The following is a 19,309-nucleotide window of genomic DNA, read 5'->3' on the forward strand; positions in this document are numbered from 1 at the left end:
CTTATTGTCTTTTCAGGACTGTTAAGGCCTTCCATGTTTCATCCCATAAACTCAGTGATTAACCACATTTTGCACACAGAGAGGTCAGTTGAAGGCAGGTTTTTAAAAAGGGAGAGGAGTTCAAGATAAGGGCTTCACTTTTACATTACATGTGGAAGATATGCGATTAAAAATGCAGACTACAGTGTTTTAACCTGCCACACTGTAATATTCCTGCTGCAGTAGAGACCAGACACGGAATTTTAAAGAGATGAGAAAAATTTGGTGACTTGTTGGTATTAAATGTGTTCTTTTATGATTCCTTTGGATGTCATTGAGATGGAAAATGACTGTTTTATGCATGGACAAAATAAAGACTTGTAACTTTGTTCATTGTGAAACCTATCAGTTTATATAATCCAGTATCAGACAGGGTCATCAGGTTGTAAGGTAAATATAAACTGCACATGCTTCAAGTTACTGCCATTGAATACTTAGTTGCCAGCATCTTGAACTGTTTTATTTGTAACACTGGAGTATTGATTGGCATGATACACCGAGCTGCCACAATTAAAACTGGAATTAACATTAAGGTATCCTGTAAAATTAAGTGACTGCTCAACAACTGAGTACCAAAATATGATGCCAGTTCAAAGATCTGCTGATTGAATCTTTTTTGTATGTATTGTATGTATTTTCCTCACATTTCATGTCTGATGCAGACAATGTGGTATTTTTTTGAACTTACTAAAATAAAAAAGGATCTTACTGCATCAAAATAAAAGCCTTTTGTTGAACTGAGACCTGACTGTACAATACTTGTTAAGTATTGTTAAGCTACAATCACACAATGGTGGAGTCCAAACATTTTTGGAACGCTTTAAAACCCAAAGTCAAGCTTGGGAACAACAAAAATCAAATAATGTGATACATTTCCGAGTATGGTTCAATATTGGTGGAAAAACTAAATAGACAGGATATGACAAATCATGATTTTAAAAGCTCGATACCTAACCACAAACTGTTCTGATCACTGCATTTAATATCCTTGCTGTGAGTCAGTGAGTTCAAATTCACACTTCCACAACTGTACTAGCTGCTATGCCTTTTCCACAGTTCCGGATCAAAATGTAGTCAAGGTGTTACGTGTTCAAATAAGAAGAATTCTGGCTTTGACATGGAGGGCTAGAGGAATGTGACGGTTATTGAAATGAGTTGTAAAATTCATGGAATAGCAAGCTGATTTTGGACAACTGTTGGTTATTTTATTATAATGCCTTAAAGGCAGGATAAATTATCTTTTAGTCCCTGTCATCTCATGCCTCCTGCAATATGTAACATCTTTGTATTTTCCACTTCACCTCTGGATCACTGATTAGGGCTGCAAATGTTGCTTTTGTTTACATTTTAATTTGACTGAGCGGAACAGAATTTTTATTGGTGGAAGAGGCAGTGCGTGTTCCCTAACTGCTATAATTGTGAAGCAGACAGCAATATTCTTCCCCTCAATAGTTTGTGTTGATGCAGGTGACCCAAACAATCTGACAATGTACACAAATTAAGGTGAGGCAGGAGAAAGGAATGATGAATGGTTCTCAATAAGGACATGTCCCAGAGGAGAGCTGCTTTTATAAATCCCATGGATTCTCTCAGGCTAGGTGGAGGGAAGTGAGAGGAGAGGTTGGTCCATGGTGTGTGTGTGTGTGTGTGTGTGTGTGTTGGGGGTATGCTTTTGGAAACAATTGAAAGAAAGGGCTGTTTCTGTAATTGACAGAATTTCGATACATCTTTAAGCAATAGAAACACTGTGCACCGTACGGCATCTTTATGGAAATAAGTCAGCTGTTACATTGTCAAGCGTATTAAACCGAAACTATTTGAATAATATCATCTGGAACAACTTACTATCGATTATAAAGGATACCATCCCTCCACCCTGGATCACTTTTCTGTGAGAGCTCCTTTTCTCAGCTCACAAATGGGAAGTTTCCCTGGTTCCAATTGCTCTGAATAGGGGGGCGTCGCAGAATAATGTGTGAGGTCCTCGTTTTATCTTCTATCTACCGTCAAGAACAATAAGCTATTCGAATAAAGACGCGTGGATTATTCTTCACGGTAGACGTGACTATCCATTCATAGTCCAGTCGTGCGAACCGACTTTGATTGGTTTGTGGTAACCCCTCGGTGTTTTGGACCGTTCCGCGGCGCCTCCATACCCAGGCGAAGTGCTAGCTGCGCACAGCTCCGGACCAGAGCGGGTTCGGTGTGAATACAACGCAGCGCACGATTGTGGACTCCGGAACAACTCCATCATAAATGGATATTTACGTGACTTTGTTATGTCTTTTCTTTTTTACCGAACCGGGTGAGTAAAACTACACGATCATTTAGATAGGCTCTGTACATTTTTTTTTTAATTTACATTTTACGTGACACGCGGAAGTATGTCAGTTCATTTTTTTTTCAGTTTTCATTTTTCAGTCGTGTTTACGGGCAGATAAAGCTGGATTATTTAATCACCAGCATTCTAGGTGGTGTTTGATCTCTATAAGGGTGTATTATTTAAAGGTTAAAATCAATGCCACCTCGCACCTTCTGCGCCCACTGCACCTACCGCTGCGAGAGCGCAGGTGTAAGGCTGCGGACTGACACTGCACCTCTTTAGTGTCCTGCATTTAACAACTGAAACCAACAGGAAATTTGGGCGCCCACTATGTGTTTTACATATAATTTTATTTTCAGTCACGAATCCCACAGGTTTCATCTTATTTCCAATCACGTGCTATAACCTCCATCCTTTTTTCGCCAGCATTGGCTTTCGGGTCAGATCAAGAATACCAGATGGATATCATCAACGAGTTGGACCTGGCTAACGCCACCTATGGAATTACCCAAGTGGCGGGGCTTCACAACAGCAGCAAAGCCTTCATGTTCCGAGGTGAGATAAACGCCGACGGGATCTTTTCCGCTCGCAATAAAGTTCATGCAAGCTTGCCTGTCGTCCCCCCCTCCCTCCTATATGCCGCGGGGGCGCGCGTAAAACTCGTCCACGCTCCTTTGTTTCAATTGTCAGTGTGTGAGTAAAAGCCACGCCGTGCACTGTCACCCGGTATAACATTATTAGCGGGAATGCCCGCGGACCAACCACTCCGGGGAGTCTACTCTTATAATTGCTCAACGTCTTAATTTGTCCCGGCCAGCGGTGCGCACTTTTTTGGACACACTTGAGCGCGCTGTCTCTGCTGGGTTTCTGCAGTTTAAGGGGGACGGGGGTGGTGGGAGGTGAAAAAGATCATCTCTGTTACTCATACAGCAGCTGACAACCTGGCAGCAATTTTCACAGTATGGCAACATAGAAGTATTCAACAGCTTGCAATATGCAGTGTACAGCTGTGCCTTTGACAGCCTGTATACATTAGAAGCAGAGGGGTGCATTGTTCTTAAAGGGGAAAAAAAAAATCAGCTGATAGTCATTGATTTGGCTGTATTTGCTGGGTCCCAGTTGGAAAAATAGTCTTTCCAAAAACTGTGAAAAGCAAACAAACAGACTTTCAATATTCTGTCAATGCAATAATGTAATTCAATACAGTTATCTCGTCATTATTTTTTGGAGGGAGTGGGTTTTTCTAATGCAAATAATGCAGGCTTTGACTAGCTTATTGTTTTCATTGAACAATAATATACCACATCGTAGATCAGATGTGAGTGCACAGAACATGTGGTGGTAATGTTCCAAACCTCAGGACGAGGTAAAAGGCTAATCTAAATGATGTCAAAGCTTAGAACCCTGAGGTTGTTTTGAGGTGAAAAGATCTAACCCTACTTTGCATGGTATCTTGATTTCTATTTAATATGTCATTAACTTTTAGCAGAGGCTGCTATGTTAAAGAATAGATGTTGGTGGACAAAAACAGATGTGCAACTGTGAGCCTCTGGTAGAATGGATGAGAGTGCTTTGCACCACACAGAAGCATGTCACTACTCCCATACATGCACCCCTCACACACAAGCCCTTAGATTTTGGTAATTTTCACATCGAAGCATGGTCCACGTGATATGTTTGTATCACGTGGACCGAATGTAATTTTCACATCTGAGCATGGTCCACGTGAAACAAACGTATCACGTGTGAAAATTGGAAATGAAGAGTGAAGAGTTTTTCTGTGCTATTGTGATTTGAATATTACATAATGGGCTGAAATATTTTTAGATTTTATTTTTTTATTCTTACCTGCCGCATACCTGTTTTCAGGTTTCAACAAAAATGTTAGCAGGTATAATTTAAAATTAGCACATGCTGTGTGTTTGTGTGTGTGTGTGTGTGTGCATGTGTTTATACGTGTGTGTGTGTGTGTGTGTGTGTGTGTGCCTATGTGTGGTATTGTTTTCTAGGCAGCTTGGCTGATGTGCCAATGGCTCAGACTGAATGAAGCCAGGGCTTCCTTGGCCAACCACCACTGTGTTGGAGCTGTCCAAGATTCTGGGATAGGGGCCATACAGGATATAGACCCTTCGTTTTTTATTTAAAACACGGCACCCACATTCCCAGGCTCCTACACTCCTAAGCTTCAAAACCGATTTCCCCGTGGTCTCCAACTTGTTTTTATCATGTGGGAAACAGGAGACTGATCCATTGGAGAACATCAGACCTGTGTGTGTGTGTGTGTGTGTGTGTGTGTGTGTGTGTGTGTGTGTGTGTGTGTGTGTGTGTGTGTGTGTGTGTGTGTGTGTGTGTGTGTGTGTGTGTGTGTGTGTGTGTGTGTGTGTGTGTGTGTGTGTGTGTGTGTGTGTTTTGAAAAGAGGCTTGTACTATGCCCACCCTTGCACTACTTTCATGCTCCTGTAACCCATATGGCTCCACAAAGCATCTGTAATCACAGCAACAAGCATAGTTGTTCAGAAATGCAATGTTAATTTTCATAAATCAAGGATTGTCTGTTAAAAGCTGTGCTGGAGCCAATGTTGAAGAGTGACCCAATTGTCATTCATGATGATTTATTGATGCTGTATGCAGTCATATTGCACACTTGGTTCTTTATCAGACTACTTTTTTGGTCCATGATTTTTGAACACATGCAATTAAAGTGTAATGGTTGTAATATGTTGGTGTTCCAAGTGGTGCTGATAATCCATGTGTGTCCTCAGCTGGGCACAGTGAGCAGCCTCTCTTGTCACCCTTTTAGCCATTGACTGACAAAATGATAACGCTTTGCAGATCTGCGTTTCTACATGTCCTCTCTTCCCCAAGATTAATGTTCTGGTGCACTTCCTAAAAGACATCTTAGGGACAGCAGAAGGGTACCAAAAGACTGTTCTCAGGTTATGTACTGACCTTTGAATGAAAAAAAAGAGAAAAAGGTGGTAAAAAAAACTAAATTGGCCCCTGCTGAGGACTAATAACAACACATAGAAGTTAGCTAATTGCTAGGATATTATCATATCTGCATTGGCTTGTAGCTGAACGAGGGGAATATTTTCATCAAGGAAACAATTTTCTTTTTTTTCATCCCCACTAAAGCCTCAGTTTTCTACCTCATTATTTGAAGCCCTCTTGGTGGTTTAAATAACATTCATAATAACTCATCAAATGTTCAGTAAGCATCACTACAACAATTTAGTAATGACCACAGGATTTACATATGTGGTACATACTGGCAATAGAGGAAATTCCAAGGCACCTACCTATTAACAAATGCCCGATTTAACACTGTCATTATTGGCATCCTTTCTGGTTTTTGACTTCAACCTTGTTTTTTGTGCCAATTAAAGAGCAAACTATACATACTTTTTTTCTCTCTTTTTAAGATAATTACTTCTAGTTGTTTTTCAAAATAAATGGGTGACAGCAAATCTATGCATTGCAATTTCGCACATTCTTATGATGAATTTGTGAAGAATCAGTTCTTAAAAAAAACAAAACTATTTAAATCCCATTTTTAATTAAGGCCAGTGAGTTTGGTCCTTTTCCACAATCCCTGATCTTGTGTTTCTGCTCTAACAATATCTTGATGTCCCTCTCCTATGATGTGGATCATATTTGTCCCATAATGAGAGCTTTTTGCCAATGTCTCAGTCTGCTTTAGCTGTTACAGGGGGGCAAAAAAGTATTTAGTCAGCCACCAGTTGTGCAACCTCTCCCACTTAAAGAGATGATAGAGGCCTGTAATTTTCATCATCACTTCAACCATGAGAGACAGAATGCGAAAAAAATCTAGAAAATCACATTATCTAATTTTTAAAGAATTTATTTACAAATTATGGTGGAAAATAAGTATTTGGTCACCTACAAACAGGCAATATGTCTAGCTCTCACAGACCTGTAACTTCTTTTGTAAGCGACACCTTAGTCAAGTTGCTCAATTGGATTTATCTATCTATGTAATTATTATATATTTTAACTGTGAAAATGTTTTCATACATGCACCTTATACATACAAAATTCCATACAGAGTGCTATACTTGGGTTTCTTTTTCAGCAATCCAGGCCGTCCATCTTGAGTCAAAACTTGATGAGGATCAACATATAATAAAGGTTATAGCAGACATCTAACACGGTAGCAATTTCTGCTGATGCTCTTCATTAGAAGGCTTTTGATTGGCTATGTTCTGCACGAGTTCAACTCCATGAACTCTCAAATTCATAACACAATTGAAAAATTGTTACTGTCTTTCTCTAGTGAACTGACACTGATATTTGTAAAAGCCTCCATAATGGACATTTATCATTGGCGTTTTACACCTGACACAGGTCTTGAGTATCAAGGTCTTCTTGATCATGGAGGAGCTTTATAATAGTACTTGGAAGAAAGCAACCCTAGTGTTTTTCCTCAGCTGATGTCAAACTGGTATATTCCCCTGTTAATACATTTTATTTGTGAAGCAGAGCGAGATTTCTGAAACATTTTAGATTTTCTACTATGCCACAAAGGTCAAAGTAATTGGTCATAACAGAAGGGTTCCAATCAAAGCTATAGAATTAGCTTATATGTAGCTGAAAAATTTTCATCAGATAATGCACGGCACTAATTGTCAGGAACATACATCTTATGAAATTGGAGACTCAAGAAGAAACAATAACTGCAGTCAACCTCGGGAGAGAATAAAAATAAAAATTTAATGCAAGATACCCTTTGCTGGGAGTAGAAAGCAGCCTCTATTCTAAACAGAATGTTGAAATGTACTACTCCTAGTCATAATTGTCAACATTCCGACAAAGAAGTTTGATTGGACTTCATGGAAACTTGTGTCTGAATATTTTATAAATAACTGGCGGTGGTATGTTGGTGCAGTCATAAGTGCTACCGCCTCACAGCAAGAAGTTCCCTAGTTTGATACTGGCAGGGGGCCTTTCTGTGTGGAGTTTGAATGCTTGTTCCCTGTCTGCTTGGGTTTTATTCCACAAACTTGCAGTAGGTAAAGTGAAGAATATAAATGGGTTTCATGTGGCCCTGTGATGAACTGCTAACTCATCTAGGACGTACCCTGCCTCTTTACCAATGATCAATGGTATTGGGGCCAGCCCTTGTGCAACCCGGAGTGCAAGATAAGTGATATAGAGAATTAATGAACGCTTTAATGAATTGACAGCACAGGCTTTAAACAAATTGTAACAGATATCAACTTCAGTGAAGCCAACATGAAAGATTAACAAAATTATTGCTCATAGGAATAATTACTCTACACTTAAGTCTAGAAATAAATGCCATGCATTGCAAAGTTAAATGAACTTTTGCATGCAGTAGTATTTCATTTAATTATAGACAAGAGGGGTTTTCATTATGGAGAGAAAAATACTTTTCTTCAATATGATTTTTTTCCAATTTTTTTTGTTTAGTTTGAGCAATAGCAGTAATGACAATGCATATATTTATGAATAACTTTTCATCAAGCTGGTGTAAATAGAGCACTCATACGTAGTCCTCCTGGCAAGTATTCTCATGATTTTCTATAGAGATATACTCTTCTATAAATCTGTGAATAAATTGATGAAGTTGCCTTTCATGTAACCGTAATGTAAATAATGTAGTGTAATGGAATGCATAATAAATCAGAATCTCTTTAATTGCCAAATCTTCAATGTACACAGAAATTTGATCTGGTAAGACGGCTCCTTAAAGTAGGATATTAAAGACGACAGTTAAAAGTCTAAGAGAAGAAAACAATAACTTCACAACAAGAATAACACAGAGAAGTTGAATCCATACCCAATAAGAAAGGGGGCAAGTGTCTTTGGGAATGGTGGGATGATTACAAAAAAAATGTTGGGGAGCATGAATGCCTGCGGGAAAAGGCTGTTCAAATGTCCGGTGGTTCCGGTCTTGATGAATATGGCTTGGTGGGAGGGTTGTGAACAGGCAGTGAGCTGGGTGTGAAGAATTCTCCATAATCCTTCTAGCTTGCTGCCTGGAACTACCATTGTGCAGAACACCCATAGGTTCCTGTTTGTGGCCCGTGAGATGACTGGCTGTTCGCACAATGCACTCTGTGTTTGGTGTGGCCAGAGGATGCAGGGTACCACACAGTGATGGAGGAGATGATGACACTTGATGGTGGTTCTGTAGAACTGGTGTGCAAAATTTGAGAGACATTCATCATGTGTCCCAATAAGAGGACTCATCGTTGTGTTTGATGAAGCCCAGGACCGGGATGTCATCTGCAAACTTCGCCAGGTTTATGGAGGAGGCTGGAAGTGCAGTCATTGATGACCAGGGAGAACAGATAAGGGGAGAGGACACAACCATGTGGAGCTCTGGTGTTGGTGGTGAGGGGGGCCGATAGAAGGCTACCAAACCGTACTCATTGCCTTCTGTTGGTGAGGAAGTCCATAATCCACTCACAGATAGTACGGGCTACCTGCAGCTGTAGCAGCTTGTTGTGCAGACGGCCTGGGAGGATGGTGTTCAGGCTGAGCTATAATCGACAAACAGGGTCCAGGTGCTGGAGAATGTGGTGAAGGCTGAGGTTGATGGCATCGTCCACAGAGCGGTTTCCTCTGCAGGTGAACTGTAAGGGGTCCACGACAGGCTTAGTGATTGTTTCAAGAAAGGACAGGATGAGTCTCTCAAATCTCTTCTGTCAGAGCAACAGGTCTGTAGTCATTCAGACATGTTATCCTGTATTTCTTTTGGACTGGTATGATGAAGAAAGTTTTGAAGCAGGATGGCACATGATATTCATCAATGGACTGATTGAAGAGGTGTAAAAACACTGGGGCTCAGTGTTGCTGGAGAGACACTATCAGTTCCAGCGGCTTTCCTAGGCTTCAGTTAGGAGAAGACCTTAATGACGTCCTCTGTTGACAAGGTGAGGGTGGGGGGGTTGGAGGGTGGAGAGTGAGGGAATTGGAGGGGGAGTTGAAGGGAATGAGACATGTAAGGAGTGGGGTGATGAGCTCACAGTGTCAGGGTTCACAGCTGATCCCCGTCGTAATCTGCGCCAGCTGCAGCAGATGCCGCTAATCGAGATCCCTATAAAGGGCAGCGGCACTCTCTGCCTGGCGCCGGGGGATTGTGGTCTTCATGGATTACTGTGGGACCCTGCCACGACCCGGACCTCACCCCTGCCAACCCGGACCTCACCCCTGCTATGACCGGACCCCAGGTAGGACCTCCTTTCCCTTCCCGAGTCACGGCCGGGCCCAGACGGCCGGCGTGACCTCTGTTCCCTTCCCGAGTCACGGCCGGGCCCAGACGGCCGGCGTGACCTCTGTTCCCTTCCCGAGTCATGGCCGGGCCCAGACGGCCGGCGTGACCTCTGTTCCCTTCCCGAGTCACGGCCGGGCCCAGACGGCCGGCGTGACCTCTGTTCCCTTCCCGAGTCACGGCCGGGCCCAGACGGCCGGCGTGACCTCTGTTCCCTTCCCGAGTCACGGCCGGGCCCAGACGGCCGGCGTGACCTCTGTCCCCTTCCCGAGTCACGGCCGGGCCGAGTTGGCCGGCGTGACCTCTGTCCCCTGCCGCAACCCGTACTGTTGAGGCCCAGCCTCTGCCGTTCTGTCTGCAACTCGTCCTGTCTGCATCCCGTACTGTTCAGTCTGCCACCCTGCCTGGGGCCCGCTCCGTCTGCAATCCATACGGTTGAGGCCCAGCCTCTGCCGACCCGTCCAGTCTGCAACCCGACCCGTCCAGTCTGCAACCCGACCCGTCCAGTCTGCAACCCGACCCGTCCAGTCTGCAACCCAGCTTCTGCCGTTCTGTCTGCATCTCGGCCAGTCTGCAACCCGTCCCGTCCAGTCTGCATCCCGTCCAGTCTGCATCCCGTCCAGTCCAGTCAAGGCCCAGCTTCTGCCGTTCTGTCTGCATCCCGTCCAGTCTGCATCCCGTCCCGTCCAGTCAAGGCCCAGCTTCTGCCGTCCAGTCTGCATCCCGTCCAGTCTGCATCCCGTCCAGTCTGCATCCCGTCCAGTCTGCATCCCGTCCCGTCCAGTCAAGGCCCAGCTTCTGCCGTTTTGTCTGCATCTCGGCCAGTCTGCAACCCGTCCAGTCTGCAACTTCAACCGAATAAAAGCGCTTTCCACCCATCTCTGTCCCGAAGTGTGGTTCCCTGCTCGAGTCCGCCCCAGCACATCGTGACACACAGTGGCTGTTAGAGAAGAGGGAGGGGGAGGTAAGTGGAAACAGGGATGTAGCATGGAGTGACTCAAACCTGGTGTAGCAGATGTTGAGATCATCAGCTTGTCAGGGGAGGTATAGCAGGGCTTTTTCTTTTGTGATTTGTGATAGTCCTGAGAGTTCTCCAGACAGCGGCAGGATCATTATTGACTGAATCACGCCCTGGTCAGGCTCTTTAGATCTCCTTGGCAGATTTAATGGCCTTCTTGAGGTCCTGCTTGCCCAGCCTCCCCATGTCCATGTCATCCTCTCTATACGCCTACCCTTTCTGGTGTCTGAGCTCTCAGAACTTCTGGGAGAACCAGAGTTTTTTGTTAGTATATCTTGTTATAATTTTGGTTGGAAGGTAGATCTCCTCACAGAAGCTGATGTAGGACCAAACTGTGTCTGCAAAATTGTTGTTATTATACTTGGTTCCTTTTGGTGACTCCCAGGCTGTGGACTCCATGCAGTCCTGGAGTATGTCCATTGCCTCTCATTGCCTCTGTAGTCTACCACCTCACTGTGGCCCTGAATGGTTTGACTGACTTCAGTTGCTGCCTGTATGTAGGAACCATCTGTATAATATTACATTACATTACAGTCATTTGGCATACATTTTTAGCCAAAGCGACTCACAAAAAGTGCAATTCAGTCACCGAAGATCCGAAGTACCAGTATTCGGATGTCAGAAGTGACCACTCAACCAAATAGCCATCTCAGATGGCATTACATCGTTAATGGTTTTTTTTTTTTCTGGAGAGGTTGGGGGCTAAGTGCGATTATTAGGGTAGTGCTTGGTGAAGAGGTATGTTTTCAGCATGGTGCAATGGTCCGAGTGGTGTGTGGGGGATGGAGTGGTAAGAAGGTTTTATGGTGGGGTAGAGATGATCCAGAGTTTTAACATTGTGTGAAGCACATGTCACCCGCTGTTGGCAGCTCAGCAGCTCCTGAGAGATTACATGAGTTAAAATCTCCCATTACGAGAACTACCAAGTTTGGCCGAGAGTTTTCCACAGTGGTGATCTGCTTAGCCATCCGCTGTAATGCTCCACGGGCAGGGGTTTGCGGTGGAATGTAAACACCTGTGAAAGTAGCAGAAGAAAACTCTCGGGAAATAGTATGGTCCCCAATCAATAAAATCTGATTCTAGGATACCACAACCATGTTGGTGTAATATCACTGCATCCGTGCACCAATTATTTAGGAAAAAGCACAAACCTACTCCTTTGAATGTCCCGCAGGCTTCTGTGTCATCGTCCACTGTAAGCAGCTGGTATCCAGGTAGCTCTACTGGCGCATTTGAAACTCCATCATGATGCCAGGTTTCACAAAAAACAGAGACTTCCAGAGGAACTCTGGAAGTCCTTATTGGACCTTAACAGTATGTGGAATTTGTCAATTTTATTGCAAAGACATCACACATTGGACATGCAAATGGCAGAGAGCTGAGTTTGACGTCTTTTTCTTCATCTGTGCCTCTTGTAGTGCCGGGTAGGACGCACATGTGTGTTCCTGGTCACTGCATCCCGGCAGGGATGCAGTCCTTCATTACCTCCTATGGCGTCAAAGAAGTTGGAGAAAAATTGAGAGGCATCAACTTCCATAAGAGTAGGGGGGAATTAGGTCGCAAGTATGATGTGTTCCATGTAGATAACCCTAAAATACAGGAGGTCATGAAGAAGGATTAGGCTAAAATATCAGTAGATCAAACCTTTTTTGGTACCACATGTTTAAAAAATGCGAGATGTCTTCCTGGTCTGAGCCAATAGCCATTGACCCACAACACACCCTTTCAAAACCATCAGGCATTACAGACCTAAAAAAGGAGAAAACTTTCTATGATTTAAACAAAAAAAAAAAAAAATCCCAAGCAGATTTATTAACATTATGGCTTACTTCTTAATATACGGGTCTTAAGAAAACATTTTAATGAAACAATTTTTTTTAGGTTGTCAGCACCAGGCTAAATTACTTGGGGGAATTAGTCTGGCCCCACCCGACTTCATTTTTGATATTCTGGAGACATTACCAATCGCTTCAAATTGAATACTTAGCAATAGCAATAGCTATCACGCGCAGTCTTTTAGTTTATCCTATCAAAGTAGAGGGACAAAACATAGAATGCACTATCTTGTTTTGAATCTAATGCAAAACCTGTTCCAGACTAACATGCAAATTAAAACTATTGACTTTCAGTATGATGCTGTGTAACTTGGCTTAAAAAATAGAAGAAAAGCTATAATATTAACTGGTGACGATACTGTGCATCAAGATGAATACGTCATTTTCCATAGCTGTGTTCTCATGCCCAGTAATAGGTGTTAAGGAGGAACAAAAAGGCGTTTGCATCATTGCAGGTAATATCTGTAATACCAGTATAATGCCTTAGTATAATGTATGTTGAAAAAAGGTTTAGAGACAATCTCACTATCTGCTTTTGAAGGAAAATGTGTGACATGTAAATGTCTTTCCAATACCTCTGAATTCAATGCATCTTTCATACTGTTGTATCACATTTTGTTACATTATCAAAATAGATGTGTATTTACTTTACAGAAATGTTGCAGAAAATGCATTTTATATTTTCTGTTATATCTAGACATTAATAAGGTGAGATGTTTTTTGAACATAAGAGTACAGGGGTACCCTTTTGGTCAAAATTTGAAATTTGTAGATTTGAAATTAACCAACTTTAAAAGATTCTGTTGTCTATGCTTGTGCCAATATTGTAATTGCCTTCTGATGTGGGCATTTCTTGCATAGAACACATGGTTGTCCCCTACCATTGACGTACTGTTCTGGCATTTATTTTTCTGCTATCCTATTGAAGTGTATTTTACAAAAATGGTCACCTTAACAGCTTGTAGTCAATCAATATGCAGCTGATTATTTACAGAAGTCTCAACTCAAAGTATTTCTTATTCTGAATCATTTGCTGCTCAGAGTGCCACAAGAACATTAACTGACTGCATATCTACTTTGTAGCTTTTTAAGATTGGTGCTTTTGCATCTTTTGTGCAACCATATTTATTTCATATAGCACTCACAGTTGCAGTTCTAATTAAGTAGATATTAGAAGCCTATCACAGTGCAGCCAAGCTTGATTTGACAGCTTTCTCTGAGTTTCTTAATGATACCTTGAATCTAAAATAGAGTTTTAGCAGTAGACTTCTAACCTCAGAATACCATGGAAGGAAAAATCTTACTAGGGCATTTTCATAGGCTCTCAGTTTTAAATTCTTAGTATTAAACCAGGTCTCTGCACATTACTCTTAAAAAAACAAAACAAAATATGTCCGTCCATTATGTACTATGATGAAATGATATATATATTTCTGACAGCCTACAGGGCTGGAAGGTTTGGTAGCCCTCGAATGAATCTGTGTGCTGTCTTATGATAGAGATAAAACCAAGCATCCTGTTGCAGAATGGATAAGGAAAATCAGGGAAAAAAAACAAATAACGCTCACTTTAGCAAGCCTTCCAGATGCTGCTGTAAAAATAGCCTGTAGATGGTAGTGGGAGTAATAGGTAATGACACATGTGGGAACCCTTGATGAATGTAAATATAATTGCATAGAATTGCTTGCATGATGTGCAGTATTTCGAGATGTTTAGAAATTGAAACCTTTCAGCAAGGTCCCGTCTGTCTGTGCATCCCCGCTGTCGCTATTTATACCCGTTTGCCCCTCAGATTACAGAGGGGAGCCAGGTTGCATATGGCACAGATATTACAGAAAAAGCCACATGCAGGCCGACCCAAACGGCTGTAGGCCGTTCACAGGCTGCATGCAGCTAAACAAGGCTATGGCCACAAAGCCTGCACAAATCCCATCCTCTGAAAGCATGGGAGGCTATCAAACCTTTCATCTTTTATGTATGAGTCTCCTGGCTATCCTACTGCTGGAGGAGGCGAGACATTGGTCCCACCTCGCAGGAACCTCAACGGAATTATTTCATCTGAATTATTCATTGTACAAGAGGGTGATATCTTTTAAAGGGAAAGAAATGTCTCTATTGCGCCCCTTCTGTCAAATTAAAGGCAATGTGTGAACAATGGCCTGACAAAAGGGCCTTCAGCTGAATGTGGGACACACATGGGCATCTATATTTGATTTGACACAGGTGACCAGACAAGATAGACCCGACACAGTTGTATCATTAGTTTCAAGGTCAATTTTCATGTGCTGCATCTCCTAAGAAGACAGTCCTCCTGCATCTTTGTTCACCAGTTTTTGTGAAAAATTAGTGTGTTTCAGGCGGAGGCTTGGAGGAGTCTTCACACAAAATACCTTTTACCCTTTAAATTTTTAGTCCAAAGTCCAAAAAAGGATTATTCAGGAAGATGATACCACTTCTGTGCATAATTGGATGTACGGTACTGTTGATCAGCTATCATGAGTGTGCCCTTGATTGAAAGTTTCAATATTTACACAAAATTTAAAGTAAGAAAAGGAGAGTGAAATATGTCAGCTTTGTGTAACCACTGGAGACTGAGTTACTTATTGTAAACAAGATGCTAAGCATTTGCATTTTGCCCTTTGTTAAAATCACGATTCATATTTGAGCTTTAGCTGGTTTCAGTCGGACAGAATAAGTCACCTTAGACCAAAGATTCAAACTGCTGCCTGTAACATTGTTAAAGAGGCCAACTAATTTAACCAGGCTGAGACAGTGGAGAATTTCCCAATAAGATGGAGTATTGACTGGTGAGAAGTTGAAATGGTATTGATCGATATTGATTAGTTGGGCAAAAATAAAATATTTTCAGTATCAGAATTTGTTAATTAGTTTTTGTTTCATTAAATTACTTTTTATCATTATGACATGATATGAAATCTACTAACCAACACATTTGAGAAATTATTCATTCATCATGGGGATGTAGACCAGCGGGATCTGTGACCCGTAGTCAGGGTTGCAGGGTGGCTGGGTGAGAGGCGGGGTACACCCCTTGTCTGTTTTCTAGTCAACCTCAGGGCCACATGTAGAGACAAAAAACTCTCATTGTATCATTCACACAGGCAATAAAGGATCTCCTTTAAACCTACTGCTTTTTTGTACTGTGGGACAAAAATGGAGACCCCAGTGGAAATCCAAGAAGACACAGGGAAATCATGCAAACTCCACTGAAAGGCAGAATCAAACAGGAGCCCTCTTACTGTGAGTCAGAAGCACTATCCACCGTGCCACTGCGCCTGTATGGTGCATTACTGAAAAGTTAAAAAACTATAAAATACAGTCATTGCTCTGTTATAGAAGTCTTGACAAAGGATTTTAAGGTATGTCAGTATGTTTCAGATAAGACAAGCACAAAAACTATTATACTTGCTTGGATGACATTTTTCAGTATTGTTCTAGGAGTGAGATCTTTGTGTGGTTTAACAGTAAGGTACTGTGCTCAATCAAAGTACTTGAATTAAATTCTTCAGCTATTAATTTAAATGGCAGCAAATGTACTAATGAATAAATAAAACAACTACTTCTTGACAAAATGGGTTCTGAATCTTATCTTACAACTTCAGCAATTGTAGTTGAACATTTCTGACCACCCACTGCACAGGGCGTCAATTAATGATGATCAAAAGACATCATAATCTGATAATGAGATGAGATGATGAGATGAGAACAACTTTATTAATCCCGAAGGAAATTGTTGTGCCAGAGTTTCAAGTAAAAAACATAACAGTAATAGATAATAGTAGAAAGGAGGAAAAATAAGAAATACAATTAAATATGAATTGTCCTAACTGTTAACTGTAACTACAAAGATTGAAGACATGAGACTTTATTTCTGTCAGACTTCAGTTTATTTTAATTAAAAATTAGGCTGACATCAAACTACAGTGTTGCACATACAACCAGCAAAGAACTACATTAAAAATGTTTGGATGATCAATTTTAATAATTTCTACTCCCCTTCCCTCTCTCTCCCTTGCTCGCATAGTCGCTCTCTCTCTTTGCCACCCTAAACATTTGAGACTGAAGGCCGCCCACATTTAGCTTGGATCTGTTCAAGATTTCTGGCTGGTAAAAAACAGATTTTCACTTGTTACTGTTGCCAAGTTGTTGGTTGTGGGGAAATGTTGAGTCTATGTTAATACTTTTAGAACTATCTACTTCACGATTTAAGTGGCCTGAGACAGTGCTGTTGTGATTTGGTGCCATATCAATCACATTTGACTTGAACACTTAGATTGAGCAATGTCATTGTTTGGATTAAAGGGGGCAGAGGAAGCAATAGACACATGCCTTCTTAAAATTATCCATTGATTTGCAACCTCTTCGTTAATATGGACGGATTTATATATATGAAGAGATATTAATATGTATATTTTCAAACTGAGCAAAAATAATGCCATTTGCAGTATCACTCATCTTTATCCCATGACTGAACCGTGGCACAGTAACCTTGCTATGGACCGATTTAACTCCTCTCTATTTTTTGCTTATTTAAACTCTTCGCAGAAGATGCAAGAATGAGACTTGCTATCTCTATCAAGCGCCTGATATAATTAGCTCCACTTTTTCTTGCCTGTAGCCATTGCCTTTGTTTTGATCGTATCGCTGCTGCACTGTAATTGGAGTCACGTTCAATTGGGTAACTGAATAACCCAACATAGATTGGAAATAGAATTTCTTTGGTTATAACTAATTTCAGGTAATTTTTGTACCACTTTCACTTAATGCAGGATAGGCTATATCAAATGCTAAGACTTTTATATTTAAAAAAAGCAGCCAACAAAGATGTGGAAAAAATATTTAATAGAATAGTTCATTGATAGTCTTCAATTAGCTGTTTTTGTTTATTTATTTAGTGAAATGCTTTTGCTCCAAAGACTGTAGGACTATAGGGGTGATGTGGCTCTGGTGATAAGAGCTTGCCTCCGAACTTTCCTTGTTTGATTTCCAAGTTCCTCATAGTCTGTGAAACTGTTATTGAGCTAGACCCTGAAAAGTTGTTGCCTACTGCTCATTGTTCATCTGCGACAGGTTAAATGCAGTGGTCAAATTATGCTGATTTTGTGCTGTATTGTACTGTGATAAAAGTAGGGCTGTCCTTTTTTTGGTTGTCACAAATGTAGCACAGGATGAAATCATTACAAAGAGTTCATAATCAATTTCATGAAAAAAGATTTAAAAAAATAAAGAAAAAAGTTCTAATAATTAACTTTCTTTTTGATTTCTTTTGAAAGCAATACTACTGCTTGGAGTGAGCAGCAGAGTTAAAGTTGTGTGTTGCGTGACTGAATCCCCTAAGGTTATCTTGACAGAATTAGAGTGTACATTCCTTTTCTTGTAAGTTGTTTTTGAGGCAGCCAAGGAGCTTGTGATATCTCAAGAGCAAAGACAGCCTGTTGGAGTGGCGGGTACTGTTGTGATAGACCATATTAGCATTAAGTCATTGAGGCTGAAAAAATTACCCTGTCTTTTCTTGAAAAAAAAAAAAAAAAAAAAAGTGATGATGTTCAAGAAGGTAACTGAAAAAACCTTAAGATTGTGGTTTTAATTAAAGTTTTTCCCCTGCACAATATGGGATCATTAGCATCAAGCATGAACAATTCATGGTGCGATCCCCACGGTGCCAACTCCATATGCATACAAAGAGAATATGACACATTTAAAGGGATATTGTGGTGTGAGAAGGAAGGATTGTGGATAGGAAGGGGAGTTCCAACTTTATTTATCAAACACCAACACAACAACTCACAACGAACTTCTGTAGACCAACATACCTGGGACCTAAACCATGCCCCAGTTCCAAGTCCCGTGGGGTGAGAGGCCACATCATGTCTGCCACACAGCCCCCCTCAAAACACCCAGAAGAGACTCCTGGAAATATACAAGTCTCTCTTGGGAGGCTTTAGCAGTTTGCCATAACTACTGCGTCGTCCCTTGGTCGAAGAAGCTGGAGACACTGGACGTCGGACCTGTGGAGGCACTGCTGAGGTCCTGGAAGGAGGCCAACCTCGAGTGGAACCTAGTAAGGAAACACAACTTCACCAGCCACACTGTGTGCTAGTTTCAGCTGATACAGCATCACACGCTTCTTACGCTTACCTATAACGTACCTATAATGCACAAAACGTTCAACCCCCATCATATGGGGGTTGAAGAGGCTAGTGGTGAGCAATGTGTCGCACAAACAAACTGAGCATGAGCTCTGCAGGCACCAAAGACTGCGGAAAACAACGGTGAATGCGGCCTGGAACCCGAGAGCTGCTGGTCAAGAAAGGATCTGCAGTCAGACGGGGTGAAGGAGCAGATCTCTTGGGCAAAAATTCCCCAACTCGTAGCAGCTGATGGAGAACCAGCTTGGCAGTGTAGCGTTGAGGTCATCTTTCGGAACTAAACGCAACCCTGCGACCACACTAAGCAGTCCACCCATTTGCTATCCGAATGCTCAGGATGCAGTGCTGCCTTGAGGGAACGGTGGAACCATTCACTGAAGCCATTAGCCTGTCAAAAGCACTGTACTTGCGCTCGCTCTCCTGCAGTTTGTGGCTAAAGAATGCGAAAGGCTGCCATGCATTCGCCACACTCTGCTCAACCGCAACCCCAACGACAGTATCAGATGCATCAGTTGTTAACTGAATTGGACAGGGGCAGGATTCCACGGCAGACGGACTATACCTCTGTAGCAGAAGCTGTTTGTGAGCGATGTACTTACAGTGTTGCGGTGGGCCACACAACAGCTGCAAGACTCTCCTTATGGACTGCTGGTCCAGTGCAGGGAC

General features: G+C 41.9%; 1 protein-coding gene across 1 annotated transcript in view; it reads left to right on the forward strand.

Annotated features, from left to right (window-relative positions):
- The first annotated feature begins 2,171 nt into the window (after positions 1-2,171).
- The window catches only part of LOC147235776 (protein kinase C-binding protein NELL1-like), a 218,364-nt gene continuing 201,226 nt past the window's right edge, over positions 2,172-19,309 (forward strand). Inside the window, exons 1-2 of the mRNA XM_086143989.1 lie at positions 2,172-2,344; positions 2,789-2,917. Coding sequence (XP_086000115.1) covers positions 2,296-2,344; positions 2,789-2,917 — 178 coding nt within the window. The 5' untranslated portion in view covers positions 2,172-2,295. The remainder of the gene's footprint in view (positions 2,345-2,788; positions 2,918-19,309) is intronic.

The sequence above is a fragment of the Fistularia commersonii genome, chromosome 3, assembly GCF_037954325.1.
Source record: "Fistularia commersonii isolate RoL2024-O1a breed Wild chromosome 3, RoL_Fcom_v1.0, whole genome shotgun sequence".
NCBI classification, from domain to species: domain Eukaryota; kingdom Metazoa; phylum Chordata; class Actinopteri; order Syngnathiformes; family Fistulariidae; genus Fistularia; species Fistularia commersonii.